The sequence below is a fragment of the Lampetra fluviatilis genome, unplaced genomic scaffold (genome assembly GCF_964198595.1).
Source record: "Lampetra fluviatilis unplaced genomic scaffold, kcLamFluv1.1 SCAFFOLD_300, whole genome shotgun sequence".
In the NCBI taxonomy this organism is placed as follows: Eukaryota; Metazoa; Chordata; class Hyperoartia; order Petromyzontiformes; family Petromyzontidae; genus Lampetra; species Lampetra fluviatilis.
The window spans coordinates 31,441-50,000 of NW_027621570.1; the positions used below are offsets into that span (position 1 = coordinate 31,441).

Consider the following 18,560-nt stretch of genomic DNA (forward strand, 5'->3'; position numbering starts at 1 on the left):
GTGTGGCAGCACTTGCCCCTACTGCCCTGCTAGAGGCTACCTGGGGAGCTTTGTTTGTGGGTGAGTGTGTGGGTGGGTGAGTGGGTGAGTGTGTGGGTGGGTGGGTGAGTGGGTGGGTGGGTGAGTGAGTGGGTGAGTGGGTGGGTGGGTGAGTGAGTGGGTGAGTGAGTGGGTGGGTGAGTGGGTGGGTGAGTGGGTGGGTGATTGGGTGGGTGGGTGAGTGAGTGGGTGAGTGGGTGGGTGGGTGAGTGAGTGGGTGAGTGAGTGGGTGGGTGAGTGAGTGGGTGGGTGGGTGAGTGAGTGGGTGAGTGGGTGGGTGGGTGAGTGAGTGAGTGGGTGAGTGGGTGGGTGGGTGAGTGAGTGGGTGAGTGAGTGGGTGGGTGAGTGGGTGGGTGAGTGGGTGGGTGATTGGGTGGGTGAGTGGGTGGGTGAGTGAGTGGGTGGGTGAGTGGGTGAGTGAGTGGGTGGGTGAGTGGGTGGGTGAGTGGGTGGGTGAGTGGGTGAGTGGGTGGGTGAGTGGGTGAGTGGGTGAGTGAATGGGTAGGTGAGTGAGTGGGTGAGTGGCTGAGTGAGTGAGTGAGTGGGTGGGTGAGTGGGTGAGTGGGTGGGTGAGTGGGTGGGTGGGTGGGTGAGTGGGTGGGTGAGTGGGTGGGTGGGTGAGTGGGTGGGTGGGTGAGTGGGTGGGTGGGTGAGTGGGTGGGTGGGTGGGTGGGTGAGTGGGTGGGTGGGTGAGTGGGTGAGTGGGTGAGTGGGTGGGTGGGTGGGTGAGTGGGTGGGTGGGTGAGTGAATGGGTAGGTGAGTGAGTGGGTGAGTGAGTGGCTGAGTGAGTGGGTGGGTGAGTGAGTGGGTGGGTGGGTGAATGGGTAGGTTAGTGAGTGGGTGAGTGGGTGAGTGAGTGGGTGAGTGGGTGGATGAGTGGGTGGGTGAGTGAGTGGGTGATTGAGTGAGTGAGTGGGTGGGTGAGTGGCTGAGTGGCTGAGTGGGTGAGTGAGTGAGTGAGTGGGTGAGCGAGTGAGCGAGTGAGTAGGTGAGTGAGTGAATGGGTGGGTGAGTAGGTGAGTGAGTGAGTGAGCGAGTGGGTGGGTGAGTGAGCGAGTGAGTGGGTGAGTGATTGAATGAGTAGGTGAGTGAGTGAGTGGGTGGGTGAGTGAGTGGGTGAGTGGGTGAGTGAGTGAGTGAGCGAGTGAGTGCGTGGGTGAGTGAGTGGGTGAGCGTTGCTCCAGTCCACGGTGAGCCTTGTCCGGTTCACGGTGAGGGTCACGGTGAGGGTCGCGGTGAGGGTCACGGTGAGGGTCACGGTGAGGGTCGCGGTGAGGGTCACGGTGAGGGTCACGGTGAGGGTCACGGTGAGGGTCGCGGTGAGGGTCACGGTGAGGGTCACGGTGAGGGTCGCGGTGAGGGTCACGGTGAGGGTCGCGGTGAGGGTGTTGGGGAGAGGTCGATTGGCGTCACGGATGCCGGCTTGTAGACACTGGAAGACAGTACGCACAGTACACACTGTACACCCACACTGTACACCCACACACTGTACGTACAGTAAGCACTGTACACACCGCACACATTGGGTCACGGGAGGTAATGACAGGGGAGTCAGCTGTGAGTGGGTGAGTGAGTGGGTGAGTGAGTGAGTGAGTGACTGAATGAGTGACTAGGTGAGTGAGTGAGTGAATGAATGAGTGACTAGGTGAGTGAGTGGATGAGTGAGTGAGTGAATGAGTGAGTGGGTGAGTGAGTGAGTGACTGAATGAGTGACTAGGTGAGTGAGTGGATGAGTGAGTGAGTGAATGAGTGACTAGGTGAGTGAGTGGGTGAGTGAGTGAGTGAATGAGTGACTAGGTGAGTGAGTGAATGACTGAGTGAGTGACTGAGTGAGTGAATGACTGAGTGGGTGAGTGAGTGAGTGAGTGAGTGACTGAGTGAGTGAGTGGGTGAGTGAGTGGATGAGTGACTAGGTGAGTGAGTGGGTGAGTGAGTGAGTGAATGAGTGACTAGGTGAGTGAGTGTCTGAGTGGGTGAGTGAGTGGGTGACTGAGTGGTGAGTGACTGAATGAGTGACTAGGTGAGTGAGTGAGTGAATGAATGAGTGACTAGGTGAGTGAGTGGGTGAGTGAGTGAGTGAATGAGTGACTAGGTGAGTGAGTGGGTGAGTGAGTGAGTGAATGAGTGACTAGGTGAGTGAGTGAATGACTGAGTGAGTAACTGAGTGAGTGAATGACTGAGTGGGTGAGTGAGTGAGTGAGTGAGTGACTGAGTGAGTGAGTGGGTGAGTGAGTGGATGAGTGACTAGGTGAGTGAGTGGGTGAGTGAGTGAGTGAATGAGTGACTAGGTGAGTGAGTGTCTGAGTGGGTGAGTGAGTGGGTGACTGAGTGGTGAGTGACTGAATGAGTGACTAGGTGAGTGAGTGAGTGAATGAATGAGTGACTAGGTGAGTGAGTGGATGAGTGAGTGAGTGAATGAGTGTCTGAGTGAGTGAGTGGGTGACTGAGGGAGTGAGTGGGTGACTGAGGGAGTGACTAAGTGAGTGAGTGGGTGAGTGAGTGAATGAGTGACTAGGTGAGTGAGTGTCTGAGTGAGTGACTGAGTGAGTGAATGACTGAGTGGGTGAGTGACTGAGTGAGTGGGTGAGTGAGTGGTGAGTGAGTGGTGAGTGGGTGAGTGAGTGAGTGGGTGAGTGAGTGGGTGAGTGAGTGAGTGAATGAGTGACTAGGTGAGTGAGTGGGTGAGTGAGTGGGTGAGTGAGTGACTAAATGAGTGACTGAGTTAGTGAATGAGTGACTAGGTGAGTGAGTGACTCACTGAGTGACTAAGTGAGTGAGTGGTGAGTGAGTGAGTGAGTGAATGAGTGACTAGGTGAGTGAGTGAATGAGTGACTAGGTGAGTGAGTGTCTGAGTGGGTGAGTGAGTGGGTGACTGAGTGGTGAGTGAGTGAATGAGTGACTAGGTGAGTGAGTGAGTGGGTGAGTGAGTGTCTGAGTGGGTGAGTGAGTGAGTGGGTGACTGAGTGAGTGACTGAGAGAGTGAGTGGGTGGGTGGGTGACTGAGTGAGTGAGGAGTGAGTGAGTGAGTGAGTGAGTGGCTGAGTGAGTGAGTGAGTGGGTGAGTGAGTGACTGACTGAGTGAGTGGGTGAGTGAGTGGGTGAGTGAGTGTCTGAGTGAGTGAGTGAGTGGGTGACTGAGTGGTGAGTGAGTGAATGAGTGACTAGGTGAGTGAGTGGGTGAGTGAGTGTCTGAGTGGGTGAGTGAGTGAGTGAGTGGGTGAGTGAGTGTCTGAGTGAGTGAGTGAGTGAGTGACTGAGTGAGTGAATGACTGAGTGGGTGAGTGAGTAAGTGGGTGACTGAGTGACGGAGTGAGTGACTGAGTGAGTGAGTGGGTGGGTGGGTGACTGAGTGAGTGAGGAGTGAGTGACTGACTGAGTGAGGAGTGAGTGAGTGACTGACTGAGTGACTGACTGAGTGAGTGACTGAGTGAGTGATTGAGTGAGTGACTGAGTGACTGAGTGAGTGATTGAGTGAGTGAGTGACTGAGTGGGTGAGTGACTGAGTGAGTGAGTGGTGAGTGACTGAGAGTGATTGAGTGACTGAGTGGGTGAGTGAGTGAGTGAGTGACTGAGTGAGTGATTGAGTGAGTGACTGAGTGGGTGAGTGACTGAGTGAGTGAGTGGTGAGTGACTGAGAGTGATTGAGTGATTGAGTGACTGAGTGAGTGATTGAGTGAGTGACTGAGTGAGTGATTGAGTGAGCGACTGAGTGAGTGAGTGACTGAGTGAGTGAGTGGTGAGTGACTGAGAGTGATTGAGTGATTGAGTGACTGAGTGAGTGATTGAGTGAGCGACTGAGTGAGTGAGTGACTGAGTGAGTGATTGAGTGAGTGAGTGACTGAGTGAGTGAGTGAGTGACTGAGTGAGTGATTGAGTGAGTGAGTGAGTGACTGAGTGAGTGAGTGAGTGACTGAGTGAGTGAGTGAGTGACTGAGTGAGTGAGTGAGTGATTGAGTGATTGAGTGAGTGAGTGACTGATTGAGTGAGTGAGTGAGTGAGTGGGTGAGTGATTGAGTGAGTGACTCAGTGAGTGACTGAGTGAGTGACTGAGTGAGTGAGTGACTGAGTGAGTGAGTGGGTGAGTGAGTGAGTGACTGAGTGAGTGATTGAGTGAGCGACTGAGTGAGTGAGTGACTGAGTGAGTGATTGAGTGAGCGACTGAGTGACTGAGTGAGTGACTGAGTGAGTGATTGAGTGAGCGACTGAGTGAGTGAGCGACTGAGTGACTGACTGAGTGAGCGACTGAGTGACTGAGTGAGTGAGTGAGTAACTGAGTGAGTGACTGACTGAGTGAGTGAGTGACTGAGTGACTGAGTGACTAAGTGACTAAGTGAATGAGTGAGTGAGTGACTGAGTGAGTAACTGAGTGAGTGAGTGACTGACTGACTGAGTGACTGACTGACTGACTGAGTGAGTGAGTCACCTGTAAGGTGAGTGAGTGAGTCACCTGTAAGGTGAGTAACTGAGTGAGTGACTGAGTGAGTGAGTGAGTGTCTGAGTGAGTGAGTGAGTCACCTGTAAGGTGAGTAAGTGAGTGACTGAGTGAGTGAGTGACTGAGTGAGTGAGTGACTGAGTGAGTAACTGAGTGAGTGAGTGACTGACTGACTGAGTGACTGACTGAGTGACTGACTGAGTGAGTGAGTCACCTGTAAGGTGAGTGAGTCACCTGTAAGGTGAGTGACTGACTGAGTGAGTGACTGACTGAGTGACTGACTGAGTGAGTGAGTCACCTGTAAGATGAGTGACTGACTGAGTGAGTGATTGACTGAGTGAGTGACTGAGTGAGTGAGTGACTGAGTGAGTGAGTCACCTGTAAGGTGAGTGACTGACTGAGTGAGTGAGTGATTGACTGAGTGAGTGACTGAGTGAGTGACTAAGTGACTAAGTGACTGAGTGAGTGAGTGTCTGAGTGAGTGAGTGAGTCACCTGTAAGGTGAGTGAGTCACCTGTGAGTGAGTGACTGAGTGAGTGAATGACTGACTGAGTGAGTGAGTGACTGACTGAGTGAGTGAGTGACTGACTGAGTGACTGAGTGAGTGACTGACTGAGTGAGTGAGTGAGTGAGTGAGTGACTAAGTGAGTGAGTGACTGAGTGACTGAGTGAGTGACTAAGTGACTAAGTGAGTGAGTGAGTGACTAAGTGAGTGAGTGAGTGACTGAGTGAGTGACTGAGTGAGTGACTGAGTGAGTGACTGAGTGAGTGACTGACTGAGTGAGTCACCTGTAAGGTGAGTGACTGAGTGAGTGACTGAGTGAGTGACTGACTGAGTGACTGACTGACTGAGTGAGTGACTGAGTGAGTGACTGAGTGAGTGACTAAGTGACTGACTGAGTGAGTGAGTCACCTGTAAGGTGAGTGAGGCACCCCCACCACCATCAGGTGACGTGTTGAGTGGTGAGTGACTGAGTGAGTGACTGAGTGAGTGAGTGACTGAGTGAGTTACTAAGTGACTGACTGAGTGAGTGACTGAGTGAGTGAGTCACCTGTAAGGTGAGTGAGGCACCCCCGCCACCATCAGGTGACGTGTTGAGTGGTGAGTGAGTGAGTGACTGAGTGAGTGACTAAGTGACTGACTGAGTGAGTGACTGAGTGACTGACTGAGTGAGTGAGTCACCTGTAAGGTGAGTGAGGCACCCCCACCACCATCAGGTGACGTGTTGAGTGGTGAGTGAGTGACTGAGTGAGTGACTGAGTGAGTCACCTGTAAGGTGAGTGAGGCACCACCATCAGGTGACGTGTTGAGTGGTGAGTGACTGAGTGAGTGAGTGACTGAGTGAGTGACTGAGTGAGTGACTGAGTGAGTGACTGAGTGAGTGAGTCACCTGTAAGGTGAGTGAGGCACCCCCACCACCATCAGGTGACGTGTTGAGTGGTGACTGAGTGAGTGAGTGACTGAGTGAGTGAGTGACTGAGTGAGTGACTGAGTGAGTGACTGAGTGAGTGACTGAGTGAGTGAGTCACCTGTAAGGTGAGTGAGGCACCACCATCAGGTGACGTGTTGAGTGGTGAGTGAGTGAGTGAGTGACTGAGTGAGTGACTGAGTGAGTGAGTGAGTGACTGACTGAGTGAGTGACTGAGTGAGTGGGTGAGTGAGTGACTGAGTGAGTGACTGAGTGAGTGGGTGAGTGAGTGAGTGACTGAGTGAGTGAGTGAGTGACTGAGTGAGTGACTGAGTGAGTGACTGACTGACTGAGTGAGTGAGTGAGTCACCTGTAAGGTGAGTGAGGCACTCCCACCACCATCAGGTGATGTGTTGAGTGGTGACTGAGTGAGTGAGTCACCTGTAAGGTGAGTGAGGCACTCCCACCACCATCAGGTGACGTGTTGAGTGGTGAGTGACTGAGTGAGTGACTGAGTGAGTGAGTGACTGAGTGAGTGACTGAGTGAGTGAGTCGCCTGTAAGGTGAGTGAGGCACTCCCACCACCATCAGGTGACGTGTTGAGTGGTGAGTGACTGAGTGAGTGACTGAGTGAGTGACTGAGTGAGTGAGTGACTGAGTGAGTGAGTCACCTGTAAGGTGAGTGAGGCACTCCCACCACCATCAGGTGACGTGTTGAGTGGTGAGTGACTGAGTGAGTGACTGAGTGAGTGAGTGACTGAGTGACTGAGTGAGTGAGTCACCTGTAAGGTGAGTGAGGCACCACCATCAGGTGACGTGTTGAGTGGTGAGTGACTGAGTGAGTGAGTGACTGAGTGAGTGACTGAGTGAGTGACTGAGTGAGTGACTGAGTGAGTGAGTCACCTGTAAGGTGAGTGAGGCACCCCCACCACCATCAGGTGACGTGTTGAGTGGTGACTGAGTGAGTGAGTGACTGAGTGAGTGAGTGAGTGACTGAGTGAGTGACTGAGTGAGTGACTGAGTGAGTGACTGAGTGAGTGAGTCACCTGTAAGGTGAGTGAGGCACCACCATCAGGTGACGTGTTGAGTGGTGAGTGAGTGAGTGAGTGACTGAGTGACTGAGTGAGTGAGTGAGTGACTGACTGAGTGAGTGACTGAGTGAGTGGGTGAGTGAGTGACTGAGTGAGTGACTGAGTGAGTGGGTGAGTGAGTGAGTGACTGAGTGAGTGAGTGACTGAGTGAGTGACTGAGTGAGTGACTGACTGAGTGAGTGAGTGAGTCACCTGTAAGGTGAGTGAGGCACTCCCACCACCATCAGGTGATGTGTTGAGTGGTGACTGAGTGAGTGAGTCACCTGTAAGGTGAGTGAGGCACTCCCACCACCATCAGGTGACGTGTTGAGTGGTGAGTGACTGAGTGAGTGACTGAGTGAGTGAGTGACTGAGTGAGTGACTGAGTGAGTGAGTCGCCTGTAAGGTGAGTGAGGCACTCCCACCACCATCAGGTGACGTGTTGAGTGGTGAGTGACTGAGTGAGTGACTGAGTGAGTGACTGAGTGACTGAGTGACTGAGTGAGTGAGTCACCTGTAAGGTGAGTGAGGCACTCCCACCACCATCAGGTGACGTGTTGAGTGGTGAGTGACTGAGTGAGTGACTGAGTGAGTGAGTGACTGAGTGACTGAGTGAGTGAGTCACCTGTAAGGTGAGTGAGGCACTCCCACCACCATCAGGTGACGTGTTGAGTGGTGAGTGACTGACTGAGTGAGTGACTGAGTGAGTGAGTGACTGAGTGAGTGACTGAGTGAGTGAGTGAGTGACTGAGTGAGTGACTGAGTGAGTAGTGAGTGAGTGACTGAGTGAGTGAGTCACCTGTAAGGTGAGTGAGGCACCCCCACCACCATCAGGTGACGTGTTGAGTGGTGACTGAGTGACTGAGTGAGTGACTGAGTGAGTGACTGAGTGAGTGAGTCACCTGTAAGGTGAGTGAGGCACCACCATCAGGTGACGTGTTGAGTGGTGAGTGAGTGACTGAGTGAGTGACTGAGTGAGTGACTGAGTGAGTGACTGAGTGAGTGAGCCACCTGTAAGGTGAGTGAGGCACCCCCACCACCATCAGGTGACGTGATGAGTGGTGAGTGAGTGACTGAGTGAGTGACTGAGTGAGTGAGTGACTGAGTGAGTCACCTGTAAGGTGAGTGAGGCACCCCCACCACCATCAGGTGACGTGTTGAGTGGTGAGTGAGTGACTGAGTGAGTGACTAAGTGAGTGACTGAGTGAGTGAGTGAGTGAGTGAGTGAGTGAGTGACTGAGTGAGTGACTGACTGACTGAGTGAGTGAGTGAGTCACCTGTAAGGTGAGTGAGGCACTCCCACCACCATCAGGTGACGTGATGAGTGGTGAGTGAGTGACTGAGTGAGTGAGTGACTGAGTGAGTGAGTGAGTCACCTGTAAGGTGAGTGAGGCACCCCCACCACCATCAGGTGACGTGATGAGTGGTGAGTGAGTGAGTGAGTCACCTGTAAGGTGAGTGAGGCACCCCCACCACCATCAGGTGACGTGTTGAGTGGTGAGTGAGTGACTGAGTGAGTGACTAAGTGACTGACTAAGTGAGTGAGTCACCTGTAAGGTGAGTGAGGCACTCCCACCACCATCAGGTGACGTGATGAGTGGTGAGTGAGTGAGTGAGTGACTGAGTGAGTGACTGAGTGAGTCACCTGTAAGGTGAGTGAGGCACTCCCACCACCATCAGGTGACGTGTTGAGTGGTGAGTGAGTGACTGAGTGAGTGAGTGACTGAGTGAGTGAGTGACTGAGTGAGTGAGTGAGTGAGTGACTGAGTGAGTGAGTGACTGAGTGAGTGAGTGAGTGACTGAGTGAGTGGGTGAGTGACTGAGTGAGTGACTGAGTGAGTGGGTGAGTGAGTGAGTGACTGAGTGAGTGAGTGAGTGACTGAGTGAGTGACTGAGTGAGTGACTGACTGACTGAGTGAGTGAGTGAGTCACCTGTAAGGTGAGTGAGGCACTCCCACCACCATCAGGTGACGTGTTGAGTGGTGACTGAGTGAGTGAGTCACCTGTAAGGTGAGTGAGGCACTCCCACCACCATCAGGTGACGTGTTGAGTGGTGAGTGACTGAGTGAGTGACTGAGTGAGTGAGTGACTGAGTGAGTGACTGAGTGAGTGAGTCACCTGTAAGGTGAGTGAGGCACTCCCACCACCATCAGGTGACGTGTTGAGTGGTGAGTGACTGAGTGAGTGACTGAGTGAGTGAGTGACTGAGTGAGTGACTGAGTGACTGAGTGAGTGAGTCACCTGTAAGGTGAGTGAGGCACTCCCACCACCATCAGGTGACGTGTTGAGTGGTGAGTGAGTGAGTGACTGACTGACTGAGTGAGTGAGTGAGTGAGTGACTGAGTGAGTGAGTGAGTGACTGAGTGAGTGAGTCACCTGTAAGGTGAGTGAGGCACTCCCACCACCATCAGGTGACGTGATGAGTGGTGAGTGAGTGACTGAGTGAGTGACTGAGTGACTGACTGAGTGAGTGAGTGACTGAGTGAGTGACTGAGTGAGTGAGTGAGTCACCTGTAAGGTGAGTGAGGCACTCCCACCACCATCAGGTGACGTGATGAGTGGTGAGTGACTGACTGAGTGAGTGAGTGAGTGACTAAGTGACTGAGTGAGTGAGTGACTGAGTGAGTGACTGAGTGAGTGAGTGAGCGACTGAGTGAGTCACCTGTAAGGTGAGTGAGGCACCCCCACCACCATCAGGTGACGTGTTGAGTGGTGGAGCCTCCACATGCCGCGGTGAAGACCTCGCAAGTCCAGATCCCAGATTCCCCAGCACTGTACACACAGTACACACACTGTACACACTGTACACACTGTACACACTGTACACACACACACAGTACACACACACACACAGTACACACACTGTACACACACACACAGTACACACACACACAGTACACACACAGTACACACACACACAGTACACACACACACAGTACACACAGTACACACACAGTACACACACACACAGTACACACACACAGTACACACACACACAGTACACACACACAGTACACACACACAGTACACACACACAGTACACACACAGTACACACACACACACACAGTACACACACAGTACACACACACAGTACACACACACAGTACACACACAGTACACACACACACAGTACACACACACAGTACACACACACAGTACACACACAGTACACACAGTACACACACACATACAGTACACACACACACAGTACACACACAGTACACACACACACACAGTACACACACAGTACACACACACAGTACACACACACAGTACACACACACACACAGTACACACACACACACAGTACACACACAGTACACACACACAGTACACACACACAGTACACACACACACACAGTACACACACAGTACACACACACAGTACACACACACAGTACACACACACACAGTACACACACACAGTACACACACACAGTACACACACACACAGTACACACACACACAGTACACACACACAGTACACACATACAGTACACACACACAGTACACACACACACAGTACACACACACACAGTACACACACGCAGTACACACACACACAGTACACACACACACAGTACACACACACAGTACACACACACACAGTACACACACAGTACACACACACAGTACACACACAGTACACACACACACAGTACACACACTGTACACACACACACAGTACACACACACACAGTACACACACACAGTACACACATACAGTACACACACACAGTACACACACAGTACACACACACAGTACACACACAGTACACACAGTACACACAGTACACACACACAGTACACACACACAGTACACACACACATACAGTACACACACACAGTACACACACACAGTACACACACACAGTACACACAGTACACACACACAGTACACACACACATACAGTACACACACACAGTACACACACACAGTACACACACACAGTACACACACACAGTACACACACAGTACACACACACAGTACACACACACAGTACACACACACACAGTACACACACACAGTACACACACACACAGTACACACACACAGTACACACACACACACAGTACACACACACACAGTACACACACACAGTACACACACACACACAGTACACACACACAGTACACACACACACAGTACACACACAGTACATACAGTACACACACCGTACATACAGTACACACACTGTACACACACACACAGTACATACAGTACACACACACAGTACACACACTGTACACACACACACAGTACATACAGTACACACACACACAGTACACACACTGTACACACACACACAGTACACACACAGTACACACACTGTACACACACACAGTACACACACAGTACATACAGTACACACACACACAGTACACACACACAGTACACACACACAGTACACACACACACACACAGTACACACACACAGTACACACACACACAGTACACACACAGTACACACACACAGTACACACACAGTACATACAGTACACACACACACAGTACACACACTGTACACACACACACAGTACATACAGTACACACACAGTACACACACTGTACACACACACACAGTACACACACAGTACACACACTGTACACACACACAGTACACACACAGTACATACAGTACACACACACACAGTACACACACTGTACACACACACACAGCACACACACTGTACACACACACACTACACACACTGTACACACACACAGTACACACAGTACACACACACAGTACACACACACACTGTACACACACTGTACACACACACACAGTACACACACTGTACACACACTGTACACACACTGTACCTTTGCAAGCTGTCTCCAAGTCTCCCAGTGACTCTCTGACTCCATGCTGATGTACAGTACACAGTACACACACACAGTACACACACAGTACACACACAGTACATACAGTACACACACACACAGTACACACACAGTACACACACACACAGTACACACACAGTACACACAGTACACACACAGTACACACACACAGTACACACACACAGTACACACACACACAGCACACACACAGTACACACACAGTACACACAGTACACACACACACACAGTACACACACACACACAGTACACACACAGTACACACAGTACACACACACACAGTACACACACAGTACACACACACACAGTACACACACTGTACACACACACAGTACACACACTGTACACACACACAGTACACACACAGTACACACACAGTACACACAGTACACACACACACAGTACACACACAGTACACACACACAGTACACACACTGTACACACACACAGTACACACACAGTACACACACAGTACACACAGTACACACACACACAGTACACACACACACAGTACACACACTGTACACACACACACACAGTACACACAGTACACACAGTACACACACAGTACACACACAGTACACACACACACAGTACACACACAGTACACACACACAGTACACACACTGTACACACACACACAGTACACACACTGTACACACACACACAGTACACACAGTACACACACAGTACACACACACAGTACAAACACACAGTACACACACACACAGTACACACACTGTACACACACACACACAGTACACACAGTACACACAGTACACACACTGTACACACACACAGTACACACACACACACAGTACACACACACAGTACACACACAGTACACACACACAGTACACACACAGTACACACACAGTACACACACACACACAGTACACACACACACAGTACACACACTGTACACACACTGTACACACACTGTACCTTGGCAAGCTGTCTCCAAGTCTCCCAGTGACTCTCTGACTCCATGCTGATGTACAGTACACAGTACACACACACACAGTACACACACACACAGTACACACACACACAGTACACACACACACAGTACACACACACACAGTACACACACACACAGTACACACACACACAGTACACACACACACAGTACACACACACACAGTACACACACACACAGTACACACACACACAGTACACACACACACAGTACACACACACAGTACACACACACAGTACACACACACAGTACACACACACACAGTACACACACAGTACACACACACAGTACACACACACACAGTACACACACACACAGTACACACACACACAGTACACACACACACAGTACACACACACACAGTACACACACACAGTACACACACACACAGTACACACACACACAGTACACACACACACAGCACACACACACACAGTACACACACACACAGTACACACACACACAGTACACACACACACAGTACACACACACACAGTACACACACAGTACACACACAGTACACACACACACAGTACACACACACAGTACACACACACACAGTACACACAGTACACACACAGTACACACACACAGTACACACACAGTACACACACACACACACAGTACACACACACACACACAGTACACACACAGTACACACAGTACACACACACACACAGTACACACACACACACAGTACACACACACACACAGTACACACACACAGTACACACACAGTACACACACAGTACACACACAGTACACACACAGTACACACACACAGTACACACACACAGTACACACACAGTACACACAGTACACACACAGTACACACAAACACACAGTACACACACACACAGTACACACACAGCACACACACAGTACACACACACACAGTACACACACACACAGTACACACACACACAGTACACACACACAGTACACACACACAGTACACACACACACAGTACACACATACAGTACACACACACAGTACACACACACACAGTACACACACACAGTACACACACACAGTACACACACACAGCACACAGTACATACAGTACACACACACACAGTACACACACACAGTACATACAGTACACACACACAGTACACACACACAGTACACACACACAGTACACACACACACAGTACACACACACACAGTACACACACACAGTACACACACACAGTACACACACTGTACACACACACAGTACACACACACACAGTACACACACACACAGTACACACACAGTACACACACAGTACACACACAGTACACACACACAGTACACACACACAGTACACACACACACAGTACACACACACACAGTACACACAGTACACACACACACAGTACACACACTGTACACACACACAGTACACACACACACAGTACACACACACAGTACACACACAGTACACACACACACAGTACACACACACACAGTACACACACAGTACACACACACACAGTACACACAGTACACACACACACAGTACACACACTGTACACACACACACAGTACACACACACACAGTACACACACAGTACACACACACAGTACACACACACAGTACACACACACACAGTACACACACAGTACACACACACAGTACACACACAGTACACACACACAGTACACACACACACAGTACACACACACAGTACACACACAGTACACACACACACAGTACACACACACAGTACACACACACACAGTACACACACATACAGTACACACACACAGTACACACACACAGTACACACACACAGTACACACACACAGTACACACACACACAGTACACACACACACACAGTACACACACATACAGTACACACACATACAGTACACACACACAGTACACACACATACAGTACACACACACAGTACACACACACAGTACACACACACAGTACACACACACACACAGTACACACACATACAGTACACACACATACAGTACACACACACAGTACACACACACAGTACACACAGTACACACACAGTACACACAGTACACATACACACACAGTACACACACACAGTACACACACACACAGTACACACACACACACAGCACACACACAGTACACACACACACAGTACACACACACACACACACAGTACACACACACAGTACACACACACACAGTACACACACAGTACACACACACAGTACACACACAGTACATACAGTACACACACACACAGTACACACACTGTACACACACACACAGTACATACAGTACACACACACACAGTACACACACTGTACACACACACACAGTACACACACAGTACACACACTGTACACACACACAGTACACACACAGTACATACAGTACACACACACAGTACACACACACAGTACACACACACAGTACACACACACAGTACACACACACACAGTACACACACAGTACACACACACAGTACACACACAGTACATACAGTACACACACACACACACAGTACACACACTGTACACACACACACAGTACATACAGTACACACACACAGTACACACACTGTACACACACACACAGTACACACACAGTACACACACTGTACACACACACAGTACACACACAGTACATACAGTACACACACACACAGTACACACACTGTACACACACACACAGTACACACACTGTACACACACACAGTACACACACTGTACACACACACAGTACACACAGTACACACACACAGTACACACACACACTGTACACACACTGTACACACACATACAGTACACACACTGTACACACACTGTACACACACTGTACCTTTGCAAGCTGTCTCCAAGTCTCCCAGTGACTCTCTGACTCCATGCTGATGTACAGTACACAGTACACACACACAGTACACACACAGTACACACACACACAGTACACACACAGTACACACACACAGTACACACACACACAGTACACACACACAGTACACACACACAGTACACACACACACAGCACACACACAGTACACACACAGTACACACAGTACACACACACACACAGTACACACACACACACAGTACACACACACAGTACACACACACACACAGTACACACACACAGTACACACACACAGTACACACACAGTACACACAGTACACACACACAGTACACACACACACACAGTACACACACAGTACACACAGTACACACACACACAGTACACACACAGTACACACACACAGTACACACACTGTACACACACACAGTACACACACAGTACACACAGTACACACACACACAGTACACACACACACAGTACACACACACACACACAGTACACACACTGTACACACACACACACAGTACACACAGTACACACAGTACACACACAGTACACACACAGTACACACACACACAGTACACACACAGTACACACACACAGTACACACACTGTACACACACACACAGTACACACACTGTACACACACACACAGTACACACAGTACACACACAGTACACACACACAGTACAAACACACAGTACACACACACACAGTACACACACTGTACACACACACACACAGTACACACAGTACACACACTGTACACACACACACAGTACACACACACACACAGTACACACACACAGTACACACACAGTACACACAGTACACACACACACAGTACACACACACACTGTACACACACTGTACACACACTGTACCTTGGCAAGCTGTCTCCAAGTCTCCCAGTGACTCTCTGACTCCATGCTGATGTACAGTACAAATGGCCTTGAACTCCCCGCCCCCTCCTCCTCCCCCCCCTCCTTCACCATCAACTCATTCTTCACCATCAACTCCTTCACCATCAACTCCTTCACCAACTCATTCTTCACCACCAACTCATTCTTCACCACCAACTCATTCTTCACCACCAACTCATTCCTCAAATCATCCTTCACCAACTCCTTCAACTCATTCTTACCCAACTCATTCTTACGCAACTCATTCTTCAAATCGTCCTTCACTAACTCCTTCAACTCATTCTTCACCAACTCATTCTTACCCAACTCCTTCACCAACTCATTCTTCAAATCATTTTTCACAAATTCATTCTTCACAAACTCCTTCACCAACTCATCATCCTTCACCACCAACTCCTTCACCAACTCATTCTCCTTCACCAACTCATTCCTCTCCTCCTCCTTCACCTCCGCGAGGAACTTGTCGCTACACGGGTCGACGCCGTGGTCACACACCCGTGCACACCTGGCGGGGTGACAGCAGCAGCAGCAGCAGTAGTATCAGTACTATTAGTAGTAGTGTCAGTAGTAGTAGTATCAGTAGTAGTATCAGTACTATTAGTAGTAGTATCAGTAGTAGTATCAGTACTATTAGTAGTAGTATCAGTAGTAGTAGTATCAGCAGTAGTATCAGTAGTATCAGTAGTATCAGCAGTAGTAGTATCAGTAGTAGTATCAGTAGTAGTATCAGTGGCAGACCTACAAGGTGGGCGGGGCTAGAGGTGGAGACGTCTAGAAGGTGGGCGGGGCTAGAGGTGGTGACGTCTACAAGGTGGGCGGGGCTAGAGGTGGTGACGTCTACAAGGTGGGCGGGGCTAGAGGTGGTGACGTCTACAAGGTGGGCGGGGCTAGAGGTGGAGACGTCTACAAGGTGGGCGGGGCTAGAGGTGGTGACGTCTACAAGGTGGGCGGGGCTAGAGGTGGAGACGTCTACAAGGTGGGCGGGGCTAGAGGTGGAGACGTCTACAAGGTGGGCGGGGCTAGAGGTGGAGACGTCTACAAGGTGGGCGGGGCTAGAGGTGGAGACGTCTACAAGGTGGGCGGGGCTAGAGGTGGAGACGTCTACAAGGTGGGCGGGGCTAGAGGTGGAGACGTCTACAAGGTGGGCGGGGCTAGAGGTGGAGACGTCTACAAGGTGGGCGGGGCTAGAGGTGGTGACGTCTAGAAGGTGGGCGGGGCTAGAGGTGGAGACGTCTACAAGGTGGGCGGGGCTAGAGGTGGTGACGTCTACAAGGTGGGCGGGGCTAGAGGTGGAGACGTCTACGAGGTGGGCGGGGCTAGAGGTGGAGACGTCTACAAGGTGGGCGGGGCTAGAGGTGGTGACGTCTACAAGGTGGGCGGGGCTAGAGGTGGTGACGTCTACAAGGTGGGCGGGGCTAGAGGTGGGGACATCTACGAGGTGGGCGGGGCTAGAGGTGGAGACGTCTACAAGGTGGGCGGGGCTAGAGGTGGAGACGTCTACGAGGTGGGCGGGGCTAGAGGTGGAGACGTCTACAAGGTGGGCGGGGCTAGAGGTGGTGACGTCTACAAGGTGGGCGGGGCTAGAGGTGGTGACGTCTACAAGGTGGGCGGGGCTAGAGGTGGAGACGTCTACAAGGTGGGCGGGGCTAGAGGTGGAGACCTCTACAAGGTGGGCGGGGCTAGAGGTGGTGACGTCTAGAAGGTGGGCGGGGCTAGAGGTGGAGACATCTAGAAGGTGGGCGGGGCTAGAGGTGGAGACGTCTACGAGGTGGGCGGGGCTAGAGGTGGAGACGTCTACAAGGTGGGCGGGGCTAGAGGTGGAGACATCTACAAGGTGGGCGGGGCTAGAGGTGGTGACGTCTACAAGGTGGGCGGGGCTAGAGGTGGAGACGTCTACAAGGTGGGCGGGGCTAGAGGTGGAGACATCTAGAAGGTGGGCGGGGCTAGAGGTGGTGACGTCTAGAAGGTGGGCGGGGCTAGAGGTGGAGACATCTAGAAGGTGGGCGGGGCTAGAGGTGGAGACGTC

At 50.9% G+C, this 18,560-nt stretch overlaps 1 protein-coding gene and 1 long non-coding RNA gene across 3 annotated transcripts in view; one reads left to right on the plus strand and one right to left on the minus strand.

Moving 5' to 3' along the window:
• Positions 1 to 780: 780 nt before the first annotated feature.
• LOC144955429 (protein O-linked-mannose beta-1,2-N-acetylglucosaminyltransferase 1-like) overlaps positions 781 to 18,560 on the minus strand; it is a gene marked incomplete at its 5' end in the record, with an annotated part of 73,878 nt that continues 56,098 nt past the window's right edge. The window contains 3 exon segments of the mRNA XM_078885646.1: positions 781 to 1,472; positions 9,615 to 9,724; positions 16,496 to 17,039. Coding sequence (XP_078741772.1) covers positions 1,403 to 1,472; positions 9,615 to 9,724; positions 16,496 to 17,039 — 724 coding nt within the window.
• Positions 17,654 to 18,468, plus strand: LOC144955431 (uncharacterized). Of its 2 annotated transcripts, XR_013641668.1 has the most exons (4): positions 17,654 to 17,939; positions 18,006 to 18,137; positions 18,270 to 18,335; positions 18,402 to 18,445. It is a non-coding gene; the product is annotated as an uncharacterized LOC144955431 (long non-coding RNA). The 2 variants fall into 2 exon arrangements; XR_013641667.1 differs by having other exon boundaries at positions 18,270 to 18,468.